Genomic DNA, 15,993 nt, shown 5'->3' on the forward strand with positions numbered 1-15,993 from the left:
TCTAAGAGGCTGGGCCTCAGCCTGGGTCCATCCACTAGTTTAGTGCCCTTGGGACAGTGTCCTTGCCAGTGGCTTTCCCAGGCACCCCCCCAAGCCAGGGCCTCCGAGGCTTCCCTAGTGCAGAGACTGGAGGAGCCGCTCAACCCTGCCTCTGATTCCAGACTGTGTGCCTCGAAGGGTCCCTTCGGGATCTCAGGACCTGGAGGACACAGTGCCTGAACATCTGCACTCTGGTGGGGCATCCTCATTGGCAAAGAGGGCCTTGCTACTGGTAGAGGTGGGCCAGTCCTCGCCTGAGTCCTCACCCACTGGACCCCACCCACGGGACAGCTGAGCTGGGGGCCCTGGCTGACCCCTTCAAAGCACATTATGTCAGAATCCCGGTTGGTTACTTGAGGTATAGTCTGTGGTGTCAGTCGAAGTCTCAGTAAGTGTGTTCTGGGTGCCTGAGGTCTGCTCTGGCTCCCCAGGCCCTGCTTATCCCCTTACAGCCCTCCGCCCATGCCCTTGGGCAGCCCTGGGATAGGCAGCCACATCTGCCTCCCTTCTACCCCCTTTTCCTTGCGGGGCTGGGCTGGAGAGAGCCGGAGGGGGATGGCACAGCCTGTCCTCTCCCAGGCAGAGCCCCTTCCCTTGGCCAGGCTCCAGGGGGTGGTCTGTCCACCTCCCTGTGTGTCCTGGCCCGATCCTCGGAGGGTTGGAGTGCAGGCACGGGGCCAGGGCAGGACGGCCGGGCCGGCACCAACCACGGGGCTCAGGAGGGGCCAGAGAGAAGGGGGGCCCTCCAGAGAACCAGCATCCCTGAATCCAGGTTGCAACCCCTGACCCCCATCGGAAAGTGTTTCGGTTCACGGTGGTTGGGGGGCTCCGACCGTCTCTGCGGCCGCCCCTGTATATCATTAACTCTCCCCAGTTGGGGGTGTGTGTAAAGGGGCCAGGAGAGACCCTGGTGACACCCTGCCGGGCCCGGCTCAGAAAACAATATCCCCACGAAGACGACAAGATTAAGCACAAGAGAAAAGTGAAAATGCTGCTGGCGATTCACACGCCCTCAGGAGTGCTGTGTTAAAGCGTGTGAATAGTGAGCTCCCCTCGTGCCCCAGGCCCCTGGGCCGCGCATACCTCCCGGTTGCTATGACTGGCTTGCTATGGCCTAATCGCCGACGAGGGGGAAATTCATATAAAATATCGAGGGCCATTGTGGGCCTAACGCGGCGTGACAGTGGCTCACAAAGCCAGATTCATTAGCCCCAGCAGGTAATCAGGACGCCGGCCGTGCTGGCGGCCGGGCAGTGTCAGGGGCCGCTGCTACAGTGGGGCGCAAGCCGCATTCCGCTCTCAGGTGGCTCCATCCTTTGTGCAGGACGGGCCAACAGGATTACCAAATGCCATTGCCCATTGCGACACCCCCTCCTAGCCACCCCGCCAGCTCTGAGACCAAGGAAGGTGGGCTGTGTGGGAAGGGGGCAGACTGCAGGCTAGGGGCTCTTGCCAGTCTTTCGTCTCTCCTTTCCTCATGTTGGAGCATTGCTAGGGGGAAGAGGTAACAACCTCTGAATGCTCTGAACGTGCTCTTGAGGCCTTGGTGGGCCAGGGAGACTGACACGGAGCATTTGCTGGCCTCTCTGCACCTGCACAGGCATTGTAGGACTTGCTTGTCTTTGCGGGGGGTTGGTTATCCCTGGACCTGCCCCTCTGCATCCCTCCCCTCCTACAGCCTCTCACCTGTCAGGTACGCAGAGGCCTGAGTCTGGCCAGGGAGGCCGAGAGGGAGCCATGGCCGCTGCCTCTGAGTGTGTGCTGGGAATGTGGCAGAGTGAGGGCGCTGAGTTCTTTCTATGTCTTGCCAGGGATGCTCGGGAGGCAGGTGGGAGCAGAGAAATGCTCCCACAGAAGCTCCCGTGGAGGCTCAGTGTCCACAGGAGCCATTTGCCCCAAGCTGGCGTCTCTGCAGGCCTCTCCAACTGTGGGCACCAGTACGTGCCACAAAGAACTCCTTGCCTGCAACCCCGGGGAGACCCAAAGGACCCCTAGCTGAGTAAGGGCAAGCCTGTGGGATGGGGGAATTTGCCTCACAGAGCTGGTGAGAGAGGAGCTTCCCTGCAGCGTAGGAGAGTGGTGGGGCGAGGGTCCAGGGCTCCCCACCCTGAGCAGGTGTATGTGGTTACAGCCATGGTCCTGGCAGGGGGAGGGGGTCTGCATGGAGGCAAGGAAGCCTGCCTCCTACCTGCATCTCCTCTGCTGATCCACTCCAGCATCAGACAGGAGGTCTGACCCAGAAGTCAACATTGCCCATGGAAGAAGTAGAGCCCCAGGTCTCAAGGGACCACAGGGGAGGCACACCCAGGTGAGAGAGGGCTGTCTCTCAGGCCAGAACTCAGCCAGGAGGCTTTGACAGGCAGGTCCTACAGCTCTAAACAAGGAGTCACATCCCACCCTGCCCCAGGCTGAGTCCCCACCCAGCTACCAGATGATAGCAGCCAAGCCCCAGGGACCCAGGGCCTCACTTCACACAGAAGCCAGGCCAGAGATGCGTAGCCCACTGCAGGAGCCTGGAGTAAGGGGGAGTAGGTGATGCCCTCCGTATTAGCCCTTTCCATGTCCCTCCAAGGGCAGGGAGTGTGTCAGGGACACCCTTGCCATGGTAAACCCTCTCCCTTCAGAACCCTGTCCTAGGACCTCCTTTCCAGATGCCTCTTGGGTCTGGCCACCTTCCTGAGGAGGGGCTTAGGAATCTGAGACCATAATGGAGCTTGAGTTCAGCACAGGAATGTATCAGAATCACCGAAGGATTCTTCACAGATATACATGCCTTCTCCCAGAACTGCAGCCCTGGGTCCATTGGTAGGTCTGCGGTGACCACTGCTGGGGCATCTAGTTACCCTCAGAGCTTCTCAAAGGGTCCATTGTGTGGACCCCACAGACAGAATGCCCCAGGAGCTTGATTTCATTGGTCAGTGGTCAAATTTGAACCACAGTCCCCTTCTAGGAACTTCCCTTCCTGAGAGGTTACACTCATTCCTCAAAAAAGGGATCCATGGCCCCTTCAGGCCAATGGGACCATCCCAGGAGCCCTAGGCCATCCCCTCTTTCTCATCCAGGACCAGCCTCCCACAGCCTTCCCCTCCCAGGAGAGGACTGGTGGGTCTCTCCCCATGCCCTGTGGCTGCAAAGTATGGGGCCAGCCTAGCAGGGCAGGTGGGTCCTCCACCTCCTGAAAGCCACAGCTATGGAGACAGCCTGGTGGTCATGGAGCCCATTGCTGGGGGATGCAGGAGCCTCTGCTGGGCTCAGTGCCCATGGCTGGGCAGCCTGGGACCTGGGCTGACTGCCCTGGGGCTCTACACCCCTCTCGGGCTGAGAGGGCCTGCGGGACCCTTTAGGGTGGCTCAGCAGAGACGAGCCACCTCCTTTGGTCTGGACCAGTTATAAAAGGATGTGCAGGCCTAGGGCAGGGAGGCCTCTGGGTGGTGCTTTCCTATCAATCCCTGATAAAAGGGCCTTCTGGGTAATCTCCCAGATGGAAAATCATCTCTGGGACAGAGGTCTTCTTGTCCACTCAGACCACAGTCAACACTTAATAAGTAGTTGCTAACCACTGGGGAAATGTTAAAGACAAGGACCTTGGAATATTTTTTGAACTTTCTTCAGCATATAGGACTTTGGAAATAAATCCTTTTTTGATGTAAAAAAAAAAAAGGTCCTTTTCTGAAATTATGCTTGTCATTTCTTATGTATCTTATTCTCTCAAAAAAAGTGACAAAATTTCACAGTCCTATGTAATTTTTAGTACCTTTTAGTACTAAATTTTAGTACTAAATTTTTAGTACTTTCCAAGCCTATGAAATCCAAATCTGGAAACAGGATTTATTAGAATCCCTCTAGAGTTTAGAACTAGAGTTTTAAAGTTCTGAGACCCAGAGAAGTAAAGTAACCGCCAAAGCCCATCTCACACGTGACACTCGACCCTGGTACCCAAGGCTGCACTGGTCTCGGTGATGGTGCAGCCATGCCAGACAACTCGCGCTGCATGTCCCTCCCCCATCACCCCCGCCAGGACTGCAAGCTCTTACAACATAGTAACCTGCCGCAGATTTTACCTCCACCCATCCATCCATCCACCATTCATCCATCCATCCATCCATCCATCCATCAACCCATTATTCAGGCATCATCCACTCGCTGTCCACCACCCACTCATCCATTCATCCATTCATTCATCCACCCAGTCTCCACCATCCACCCATTCACTCATCCATCCACCGTCCATTCATTCAGCCACCCCTCCATCCCAAACCTGCCCCAGAGCTTACATTGCCAAGCTTATTGTGTGTCCTTTCCCCCTATTCTCTTCATCATAAACTGTAATCTCCCAGAGGCAGGTGACCCAGCACAGCCCAAAGCAAAGAACCTGACTTGCAATAGCAGGGCCTCCCACTAAAGGAATGCAAAGATTCCTCTGGTTCACCCTTCTCCTCCCCAGTGCATGATTCCCTCCACCTAACAGTAGGTCATTCAGTTTGTGCTTAATTACCACCAGAACAGGTAGCTCCTTCAACTTTCAGAAGTCTAAGTTGTTAGAAATTTCATCAGAGCAGCAATCCACTTTCTCACAGATTTCTTACTTTGGTTCTTGAGAATGGGCACCTTGCATCTTACTTACCTTGTATTTCTAGTTGTGAGCCTAGCGTATGGCTCATTATAGACTCTCGGGTCCTGGGTGGGTGGATGACTGTTTTGATAGATGGATGATGGGTGGTGAATGAATGAATGGATGAGTGATGGATGGATGGATGTATAGATGGTAGAGGGATGGTAGATGAATAGATGGATGGATGGGCTGATTGTAGATGGATGGATTGTGGATAAATGAAAAAAGGGTAGCTCATCGATCCTTTGAATAAACTGAATAGATAATTGCTAACGAAACAATTATTAGCAATTAGGAACAAAAAGCCTCTTGATGAGGTGAAGGAAGAGAGAGAAAAGGCCAGCTTAAAGCTAAATATTAAAAAACTAAGATCATGGCATCCAGCCATATTACTTAACAGCAAATAGAAGGGGAAAAGGTGGAAGTAGTGACATATTTCCTATTCTTGGGCTCTAAAATCTCTGAGGATGGTGACTGCAGCCGTGAAATCAGAAGATGATCACTTCTTGGCAGGAAAGCTGTAACAAACCTAAACAGTGCATTGGAAAGCAGAGACATTACTCTGCTGACAAAGGTCCGTATAGTCAGGGCTATGGTCTTTCCAATGGTCACATACAGTTGTGAGAGCTGGACCATAAAGAAGGCAGAGCACCAAAGAATTGATGCCTTCAAACTGTGGTGCTAGAGAAGACTCCTGAGAGTCCCTTGAACAGCAAGGAGACCAAACCAGTCAATCTTAAGGGAAATCAAGCCTGAATACTCGTTAGGTGCTGAAGCTCCAGTATTTTGGTCATCTGATGCAAATAGCCGACCCATTGGAAAAGTCCCTGATGCTGGGAAACATTGAGGGCAGAAGGAGAAGAGGGTGTCAGAGAATGAGATGGCTGGAGGCATCACCGATGCAATGGCCATGAACTTGGACAAACTTCAGGAGATGGTGAGGGACGGGGCCTGACGTGCTGCAGTACATGGGGTTGCAAAGAGTCGGACACAACTGGGCTACTGAACAAAAATGAAAAAATATCAAGCTTCTGGGAAAGATGGTTTTCTTGATGGAAGTTACTTGTCTTACAAAAAGACTCTTTTAGGAGATTCTCTTTCTTCTTCCTTTTCCCGATCAGAGATTGCAGTGTGGGAATGAGAGTCCTGAGCTGGCACAGAGCAGGCCTGAGGAGCCCTAACAGCTTGTGTAGGCATGATTCTAGCAATGCACCCCTCTCTTATAGGCTGTGTCCCTTCCTTCTCTCTTGACCTGCCATAGCCCATTCAAAAGAAAGCATTTTGCTGGTGATGGGGATATTTCCAATCTCATCTCCAAGAACCAATTTCTCCACCCACAGGCAGAATGGTTCTCTCTCCTTATCTGTGTGTGTCTGCTGTTTGTGGCTAAAATTTTGCTGTAACTGGAGTTGCTGCTGTGCTTTCCCAGCCTATGACCTCAGGCGAGCCCTGTGCCCCTTCCTCTCTAAGCTGAGACTACTCTAGAAGGTCATGAGTTTCTTGGTTCAAACCTTTGTGGAAATTTGATAAAAAACAATCTATCCAGAAAAACACACGAGTTTTCAGACATGCCCTGGAATTCAGCTCATGATTTGGGGAAGGTTATGTTCTGGACTTTGTTGGTATGTTACTGTTACATATTGACAAGAACTTTAGGTTGAAAGACTTCTGTAAGTCTACAATAAACCTCGTTTTAGGGATAGAGTAAACGAACACGTGGGCTTCCCTGGTGGCTCAGTGGTAAAGAACCTGCCTGCCAAAGTAGAAGACTCAGGTTTGATCCCTGGGTTGGGAAGATCCCCTGAAGAAGGAAATGGCAACCCACTCCAGTGTTCTTGCTTGGTGAATCCCATGGACAGAGGAGCCTGGAGGGCTACAGTCCATGGGGTCACAAAGAGTCGGACATGACTGAGCGACTAAAACAACAAACGATGAACACCCTAAAGCTTACCTATGGTTTCCTGGGTTAAAAGCCCCACAGCTGTGGGATGGCACCTGGGCATTCTGGGGGTCTTATACATAGCATCAGAATGTGTTTTAACTTTTCCTTTGGAAATAATTGTGTAGACTTACAGAAACATTGCAGGAATCCAGATCTCCTCCCAGGCCTCCCCATTGCTGACATGACACAAATCCAGCTAGATCCATCAAAACCAAGATCCGTCACTACTAACTAAACTCTAGGCTTTACCCAGATTTCATCCATGTCTCCACTAATGTCCCTTATCTGTCCAGGATCCCATCCCAGGTCCATGGGCTCCTCAGCCCAGCCCTTGCTTTTCATACTCTTGAAACCAGGAGGAATTTGGTTAGGCCTTTGCGGGTGTCTGATGTTTCCTGATAATTAGATCTTTAAAATGCCTCAAAGAGGGTGGAATTTCCTTGGGACACTGTCTTAGGAGGCACATGGCATCCACCCATCTGTTTTCTGTCCCGTTGCTGGTGACGGCAACCCCGATTTCTCTGGTGAGGAGGGACCTGTCATAGTTCCCCAATGCAAAGTTTCAGGTTTTCCCTTTGTGACTGATCAGCTTCTCTGGTAACTGCTTAAAGACCTGTGTCTTCAATTTTAAAAGGATTTTCAGAAAGAACCATCAGAAAGATGGTCAGAAAGAACCATCTTACTTTTTTTTTTTTTTTGGCTTATGGTCTGTATTAGGCTTCTTTTCCTCATGAGCAATTTGAAGGCCAGGTCCACGGTGTCTTCGGTCCTCAGATCTTTATTTGTGAGGAGCCCCTCTCCTCGTTTGACAGAAAAGGAAACTGAAGTACCCAGAGAAGAGAGAAGTGTGCAGGCTCACACAGACAGAGCAGGGCAGGAATGAGTTTTTCCCTCTAAGTTCAAGCGGGAACACCCCTCCCAATCCCCGCACATGCTTCCCCTCAAGTTGTCTGGAAGCCTTGGACTGTTTGCCTGAGCTTGCTAAGCAGAGATCTCCCTGCCCTGTGCAGGGCAGGGCAAAGCCCCAGGCCCGCTTTCTCTCCCCTTATCTCAGTAGCTGGAGAGGGGAGGTGAACAGGGGCTAGTAGAGCGTGCAGAGCAGAGGCAGAGACAGGAGGCAGAATCCTCCTACAGGGGCTTGCCCTGGGCCCTCTGGGGACAGGCTCAGAGGGACCTGGGGGGGCATATTTAGGACTCGGAGACTCTGAGCCTTGAGAAGGGCCACCAGAGAGCACACGGTAGAGGAGGCATCAGGCTGTGTGCAGTGGGTTCCAGGAATGCCCAGGACATACTGGCTCTACCCTGCCCTGGGAAGGGTGGTTAGGAACCCCCAGACCTCCAGCTCACAGCCCCTAACCCAGAGTCATTGCATGGGCAGGAGGGGAGACACCAGACCAGGACCCTGGAGGGGTGAGAATCATGTTAGCCCAGCCTCCAAAGAGTTGGAGGTGAGGGACAACCTGAGTCCTTGAGAAGACAAAATAAGGGTGTGGGCTCTGCTGAGTGGAAGAACAAGAAGGAAGGGGGTCTGTGTCCATGTTGTGTGTGCCTTGAGTCAGCAAGAAGTGGCTCCAGGCTGCCCTGAAACTAATCAGGTTTATTATAAAAGGATAACAGGACAGGGGCTTCGTGTCTTCAGAGGCAGATGTCTGGCTGATGTCTGGGAAAGAGGACAGGGAGGCAAGCTGTCCTGAATTTGTTCCAGGACAAGCTGAGTAGGGAAGGGCAGAGAGGCAGGTCCCCTGGGGTGGGCCTGTCCAGGTGTGCTCAGACCCTCCTGGACTCCTTGCCCCAGCCCAGGGCCTCTGCCCTCTCTTTTGACCAGTCCCTCACTCACCAATAACCATCTGTGGGATGGGCCTGGGGCTACAGATTAGAAACAAAAAGTGAACACGACACAGCCCCCACCTCAGGGAGCTTTCAGGCAGAATGAGTTGTGAGATGGTCCTCCTGAAGCCCTTGGGGAGCCCTAGCGCTCCAGGGCCAGGCGTGGACTGAGCCCAGACTGCATCTTTGGATCCCCAGGGAGCAGGGATGGGGACACAGCAGACTCACAGCAGCAGAGAAGCAGCTGGAAAGAACCCAAGGGAAGGACGAGGGCTGAGTGTGGCTGGAAGCCAGGGAGTGGTGATCAGGGCTGAGAGGGTAGCAGGTGGGGCAGAGTCAGCCTGTGTGTGAGTCAAGCAAGGACACAGTGGCAAGGACTGGAGAAGGGGCTTGGCAGGGCCAGATGGGCTCTGGACAAAGCATTCCTCCTACAGTATGTATAGGGGGATGTGCATACTTGGTGAGTGTGTGCATGTATGTGTGTGTCTGTGTGTGCATGCGTATATGGGTATGAGGTGAGTGTCTGTATGTGTGGATGGGGTTGGGGGAAGCTGGAAGCTGGAGGCGCCTGTCCCAACTAGGATCCTCTTCTGGTGCAACTGGGAGATTCTGAGGTCTGGACTCATGGTTGAGAACAAGGAGAGGCAAGATGGGCCACGGCCATTTCAGGAGGCCAGAGCAGCCTTCAGACTTGGGTAGATCCCAACCAAGCTGTCAGTGGGAGGTTGATGGGGGAGAAATGGGGAGTCCTTCCTGGGTTTGTGACTGGGTGCTTGCCACCTGGGAGTTTCCAGAAACAAGCAGGTGTCCAGGCCTGCTCTGGGGAAAACATGGGAAGTATATAGGTTGGCTGTGGTCTGCAGAGGACCATCCAGAAGTGTTGGCAAATCCATAGAAAGAAGTCACCAAAAGCAGGGTGGAGCCTTGCAGCTATCAAGAGGCTGGTGCCTAGGGCACTTTCTCAGACACATCCCACTCTGTGTGTTCCTAGTGTAGGAGTAAACGTGCTTTTCTCAGGTGTGTGTGGATGTGTACAAAGCTGTGTGGCTGAGTCTGAGTGTGTGCACACTGCTGGCCGGAATCCTATCTTACCACTTCCCTGACTCTGCTGAGTTTTGGGACACATATCCTTGGCTGCAAACCTGGGAGCAGGTAAGACCATGCAGTTGGAGGAAGTGTGGGATGAAACCCCAAACCTCTGCTTGCTCCCCAGGGTGGAGCCCCCTCTCCATCCCCCTCCCAGGGAAAAAGCCTCCTGAGCGTTGATGTGGAGTGAGGAGGTAGCGGCCCCCTGGGATGACTCTCCTGTAGCCATTTCGAGCCCTTGCATGGCCCAGGCCTGCGGTGGGGCCTCTGCCCAGGAAGAGCTCAGGGAGAAAATGGGGCACATACCCCTTGCCAGACACAGAAGGCCCTGGTTGGTCCTGTTCCTACATCTCTCCAGCTCACACCTCAGTCCATAGCAATTTTTTTACCTGGGATTTTAAAATTCTTGCTAATCAGCAGGTAAGCTCCATAAGGTTATCTTGCTCCCTGATGTTTCTCCAGCAGGGTTTGGCAAACAGCAGGTGCTCCACACACATGTGGAATGGTGATTTGAGGAGTGAGTGAGTTCTATCAGTTCATACAGGACCCAGGGTACCCGCAGGACCTGGTCCTGTACCTGGAGCAGATCATGGCTTGGTGCCTTGAGGAAATGTTTGCACACACTCAGGAGGCATGATGCGTTGATGCATTCATTCATACTGTCTGGGGAAGCCTGGCTGAGGATCCAGCCTCTGCAAAGTCCAGGCTGTCCCTCACATGCCCTGTATTTCCCTCTGGTCCTGCCAGCCCAGCCCCTCCCGACCTGGGGCCCTGACTTTGTGAGCACCCATGCAAAATACCCCTGCCTCCTTTTTTTCCTCTGCCGACTTCCTGCCTGTCCTTTGAGACCAGTTCCTCTAGGGTTCTGTCTGCCAGGGTGAGGCGAGGCCTCCCACACCCAGAAACCCCCTGCAGCTGGCCTCTCCAAGGCAGGCCTCTGCTGACTCCCTCACATGCCTGTCTGATCCAGTTCAGCCCCACCGGCTTTTTCTTCCTAAGCTTCAGCCACCCCCCATTGGCCTTCTAAAAACAAATGCCACATCCCCTGACTCAGTTCCTCCATGTGTAGAAGGAGAAGGCAGCATTCAGGGGCCCAGGAGCTCCAATATCAGGTCAGAGGCAGTCTGCCAGTTCCTGAGGGGCATTCAGCTCCAGACCCAAGCACGAGGGGCCAGCATAGGGCAGAGTGCACTTGGAGGCACTGACCTTCAGACGGCTCCAGAAGAGGTGGCCCTTCCGCTGGGCCTCTCAGTACCTGGTGTCTGAAGTGAAGAAGGGAAGGGTGTGCAGGCAGTGAAAGAGGCACAAGTGGGCAGCGTGTGAGCCAGGAGCCGCACCCTGGCAGGGCTGCTGGAAGCTTCCAACAAGGACATCTGGGCACAAGGGCTCCACCATGGGTTAGGAGAACACTAGAAGGAGTATCTGCCTTTTGTCTCCCTTTTAATCAATCCACATAATTTGAGATTCATCCACTCTGTCTTTCCTGGTATGCTAAGTAGAATTCCACTTCATAAATATGCCACAGGTTTTAATTGAAATATAATTGACATATAACATTATAATTAGTTTAGGTGTCCAAAATAGTGATGGGCTTCCCTGGTGGCTCAGATGGTAAAGAATCTGCCTGTAATGCAGGAGACCCTGATTCAATCCCTGAGTTGGGAAGATCCCCTGGAGAAGGGAAGGGCTACCCACCCCAGTATTCTTGTCTGGAAAATCCCATAGACAGAGGAGCCTGGCAGGCTACAGTCCACGGGGTTGCAAAGAGTCAGACACGACTGAGTGACTAACACTCCTACTACTACAACATAATGATTCAGTGTTTGTGCACACTGGGACATGATCACCACAAAAAGTTTAATTAACATCCATTACCCCACACAGTTACAAGACTTTTTCTTATGATGAGAACTTTAAGATCTATGTTCTTAACAATTTCCAAATATACAGTATAAATTCTAGTTGCCATCTGTAACCCACGACTTATTTACCTTATGACACTATTTTTCATCCGTTCACCTGTTGATAGACATTTTAGAACTCAGTTTAGGACTATTACAAATAAAGTTGCAGTGACATTTGCTTCATGGTCTTTACATGAACACAGGTTTTCTCCAGGGTTAATACTTTAGAGGCGAATGACCAGGTCATAGGGTAGGTACATGTTTTCAAGAAGCGGCCAAATCGATTTCCAAGCGGGAAGCACCACTCTCCTTCCCAGCCAGCAGTCTACAGCGTTCTGATTTCTCTACATCCTCACCAGCACTGGTTATGATCTGACTTTCTGGTTTCAACCGTCCCTGCGGTTCTCCATGACAAGTGATGCCCAGCATCTTGCCTTGGCTCCTTAGCTCTCCGTATACTTTCTTTGGGGAAGCTCTCTCGCCTCCTTGGGTCCTTACTCAGGGACGCGCGCTCCTGTCCCACCGCAGCCCTGCCTCCCCTTCACTGTACCGCGGTACCGCCCTGCGAGTCTAGAACCCGACGCCCATGTGGGTGCCCAGGGCCCAGCCTGGGAAGAGGCAGCCGCGCCCCCCACGGCCAGCCCCACCCAGCCATGCCGGGTGCTGCCAAGCAAGTCATCTCTTTTCGCAGCTACTCGGGAGTCCGCCTTCGTGCACGCCATCGCCTCTGCCGGCGTAGCCTTCGCGGTGACGCGCTCTTGCGCCGAGGGCTCCGCTGCCATCTGCGGCTGCAGCAGCCGCCATCAGGGCTCGCCCGGTGAGGGCTGGAAGTGGGGCGGCTGCAGCGAGGACATCGAGTTCGGCGGGATGGTGTCTCGGGAGTTCGCAGATGCGCGGGAGAACCGCCCAGACGCTCGCTCCGCGATGAACCGCCACAACAATGAGGCTGGGCGCCAGGTACGTTTGTGGCCCCCTTCAGTCCTGGGGGTGAAGCAGAAATCCCTGAGACCACACCCCTGCGGGGCTCTGGGAAACAGAACTTTCTGAGTAGGATGTGTGCCGTGGCCCCCTGAGGGGTGTGGCCCGCTGGAGGCAGGGTGGTGGGCCATGGGAGGGATGTATCTGATGGCCAGACTGGGGATCTGCTCACCTCCTGCCCAAGAGTGTCTGAAACACAGGGCTGTCCCGTTGCTCCACGAGGTCTAGGGCATTCTCACAGGATGGCAGGTCTGCCTGTGATGTTGGGGTCACAAGGAAGGAGGGACGGGAGAAAGTCCTGCTCCTGCACGTTCCCGGAGGGAGACAGCCAGGCTGCTACACCACAGTGTGGTAAGTTCTCCAATGAAGAAATGCACAGACACACACGCGCGCAAGGTGATCTGGGCATAGTGGAGAGGTCAGACCCAGACTGGAGTCTCAAAAAAGACTTCTAGTGACAGAGGTGGTGAGTGGAGACAAGCAGAATCATTGGCAGACAGGGAAGCCTGGTGTGCTGCAGTCCACGGGGTCGCAAAGAGTCGGACCCGATTGAGCGATTGAGTGACCGAACTGAACTGAAGTGAGATGAGGGGAAGCCAGGAGAGTCTCTGGGTAACCCATCGTGAAAGAATGCACAGGAGTTAGTTCAGGTGGAATATGGAGAACAGGGAAAGAAAGATGTGGGGAATGGAGAGGCTGCCAGAGACCAAGTTGTAAAAGGATTTGTGAGCCTTTTTGAAAAGCACTTGATTAGAGGGTCAGGGGGGAACTGCTGATAGGAAGTGATGTGTGAGGGGCTGGAAAATGTCCAGTAGAGTTGGCTCTGACCTTGGCCAGTGAAACTGGGGCATTGCAGAGGGCTGAAGAGAGAACATTTTAATTTCCAACAACAGGGAACTTGGTGACTCATGTTAATCTTCTGACTAAAGATGAGTACAAATGTAGGATGAGACTAAAAAGCACCATTTACAAGTATAGAATACTCACGTGATGCAGTTACCTGACTTATCACAGGCAAGAAGACAGTGCAGTGCAAAGGGGGACATGGTCTTTTCAATAAAGGATGCTCAGTCAGCTGGATAACAATATGGTAAAGAATTAATCTTGACCCCTGCTGCTGCTAAGTCGCTTCAGTCGTGTCCGACTCTGTGCAAACCCAGAGACGGCAGCCCACCAGGCTCCCCTGTCCCTGGGATTCTCCAGGCAAGAACACTGGAGTGGGTTGCCATTTCACTTCACACCGTATTTTAAAAAATCAATTTCCCATTTCCAAATAGGAAAGAGTAGACAGAGAATGTTTAGAAGAAAATAGAAGGAAATATCTTTGTGACCTCGGAGTAGGCAAAGATTTCCTAAACAGGCCAAAAAAGCACTCATAATGAAAGAAAAATGTGATAATGCAGAGTAGTATTAAAATGTATAAAACCGCACCACCACGAAACTGAAAAGGCGATCCATACAGGAGGAGACATTCACAATATATATACTCAACCTGTATATTAAAGTTATAGTATAAAAAGAACTCTACAAAGTAATAAGAAAAAGACTGATAACTCAATAGAAAGTTGGCTAAAATATGGAAAGCCACTTCACAAAAGAAAATCTAGAAATGACCAATATGTGTGAATATGTGAAAAGGTGATCAATATCACTAGTCATCAAGGAAATGCTGTTGGAATACACGCCCTGGCAGGAAAAAAGATAACAACTGGAAGAGAGCATGATGGGAGTTTCCAAGGAGCTGGTGTTCTGAGGCTGGTAATTTGTGAAATTTGGTCATATTTCATGCTTATGACATATAAACTTTTGCATGTATACTGCTGCTGCTGCTAAGTCGCTTCAGTCATGTTCAACTCTATGCAACCCCACAGACGGCAGCCCACCAGGCTCCCCCGTCCCTGGGATTCTCCAGGCAAGAATACTGTATACTACACTTCCAAAAAAATAATTGTTAAGTGTCAAATAGCTAACCATATAGTGAGGAATTAGCAGTGCAAAGTTCAGAGGGTGACTATAGCCTCCAAGCCTGGTGCCTGGGGCTGCATTTATCCAGGGGTCATTTGCTGGTCTGAGAAAAAAGTATATATGCTGAGCTGCACTTTCAGCAGCCTCACCGAGCTAAAAGGGACCATCAGAGGTTCTATGTCTGGGAAATAATTCCTCCGTTTAGGCGGGATCCTGAGGAGTAAAAGAAAACCTGAAGTAGACAAGCCCTTGTGCACATGTGCAGGCTAGCAAAATCTCAAAACTGGATTAAGGTGATCCCAAATTGCTGGTATCCCCAGGCACCTGGAAAAAGAAGATAAATCTTTTCCAGAGAATGATAACCTTATGATAGCTGATAGTTTTTTCTACAAACAATTTTTCAAACACAATGTTCAACACATGATCAAATATAACCTATTAAACGAGCTGGCGACAGAATGAGTGATAACCAGCCAAACAAAACAAAGCAGAACAAGAACAGCAACAGCAACAGAAACAAGAGTCTAATACTGAAATTATTAGACACAGATTATGAGAAAAAAAAATATGCTTACTTCTGTTCACAAAGCTAAAATGTAATATAATAGATTTGGGAAAGAATCACAAAGAAACTGTAGACCTGAAAACTGAATGGGAGCTTCCAGTTAAAAAAAATGACAAACTAAATACGAAGGATTTTTGTCTGCAGTCTCCTAGAACATCACTAAAATGACAATGAATTAATTTTAAGATATATAACTAAACTATAGAGAACATGCAAAACAGAAAAGGGGACAAAGGCAATAAAACTTTGAAAGCACAAAGCAATCTCTCAGTACAGACAAGAAAGCTGAATCTTAAGCCAATAGAAACTCTTAAACTAGATTGGCTTTAATCTTAACGCAATCACCCCAGGAATTTCTAGTATCCGATATCTTGAGAAGTAGAAATAGATGTAGGGCTTGGAAACAGAAAGATTGGTTGAAATCTATTTTAAAAGCACTTTAAACCTACAAGCTCTTCTGTCCAACCTCTTGCATCCAGACAACACCCCTCCATCATCATGGCAGAAGCCTGGAGGCTTATTCCCTAATGAGGGTAAAGCAGATGATGTCTGGACTGCTGAGGGGGAGGCTGCCCAAGTGAAAGGAGTCTGTCTATATACACATTTCTCTTCTTAATCTCCTAGTACCACAGCGAATCTTGTATGCTCTAGGCGAGAGAATGGAAGATTCTCCCCTGAAAATCAGACCAATCCAAGAGGAGAGACTTGAAGATATTGATGTGGGGTTTCTCCTAAAAGCAACGTGGCCAGATCACTCTACAGTGAGGGTCTGAGTACATGAATCTCTCCTGTGTACAGGAGGTTCCAATAAGTTTTTGGTGCCCCACTTTTAAATACAGCAGGTAGTTAGGGATCACTGAACATGATGGCTTCCTGCAACCACAAAGATAAAGACCAAAATAAATAAACAAAAACCAAACTTATGGGAAAGAGACATTATAAAGAGAGATGAAAACTTCAAAAACCCATCACTATGCCCTGAGAGTTAATATACTGAATCTATAAAACTAGAATAAACTGTTAACTTAAAAGAATATCCAGGGGGGAAAGGAGGCTCTTAGAAATTAAAATAGAA

General features: G+C 50.8%; 1 protein-coding gene across 2 annotated transcripts in view; it reads left to right on the forward strand.

Annotated features, from left to right (window-relative positions):
* WNT3A (Wnt family member 3A) overlaps nucleotides 1-15,993 on the forward strand; it is a 72,647-nt gene that overhangs the window by 51,331 nt on the left and 5,323 nt on the right. For both annotated transcript variants that reach the window (XM_005893879.3, XM_070374804.1), the window contains exon 3: nucleotides 12,102-12,367. In XM_005893879.3, coding sequence (XP_005893941.2) covers nucleotides 12,102-12,367 — 266 coding nt within the window. The remainder of the gene's footprint in view (nucleotides 1-12,101; nucleotides 12,368-15,993) is intronic.

This window comes from Bos mutus, chromosome 7 (assembly GCF_027580195.1).
Source record: "Bos mutus isolate GX-2022 chromosome 7, NWIPB_WYAK_1.1, whole genome shotgun sequence".
NCBI classification, from domain to species: Eukaryota; Metazoa; Chordata; class Mammalia; order Artiodactyla; family Bovidae; genus Bos; species Bos mutus.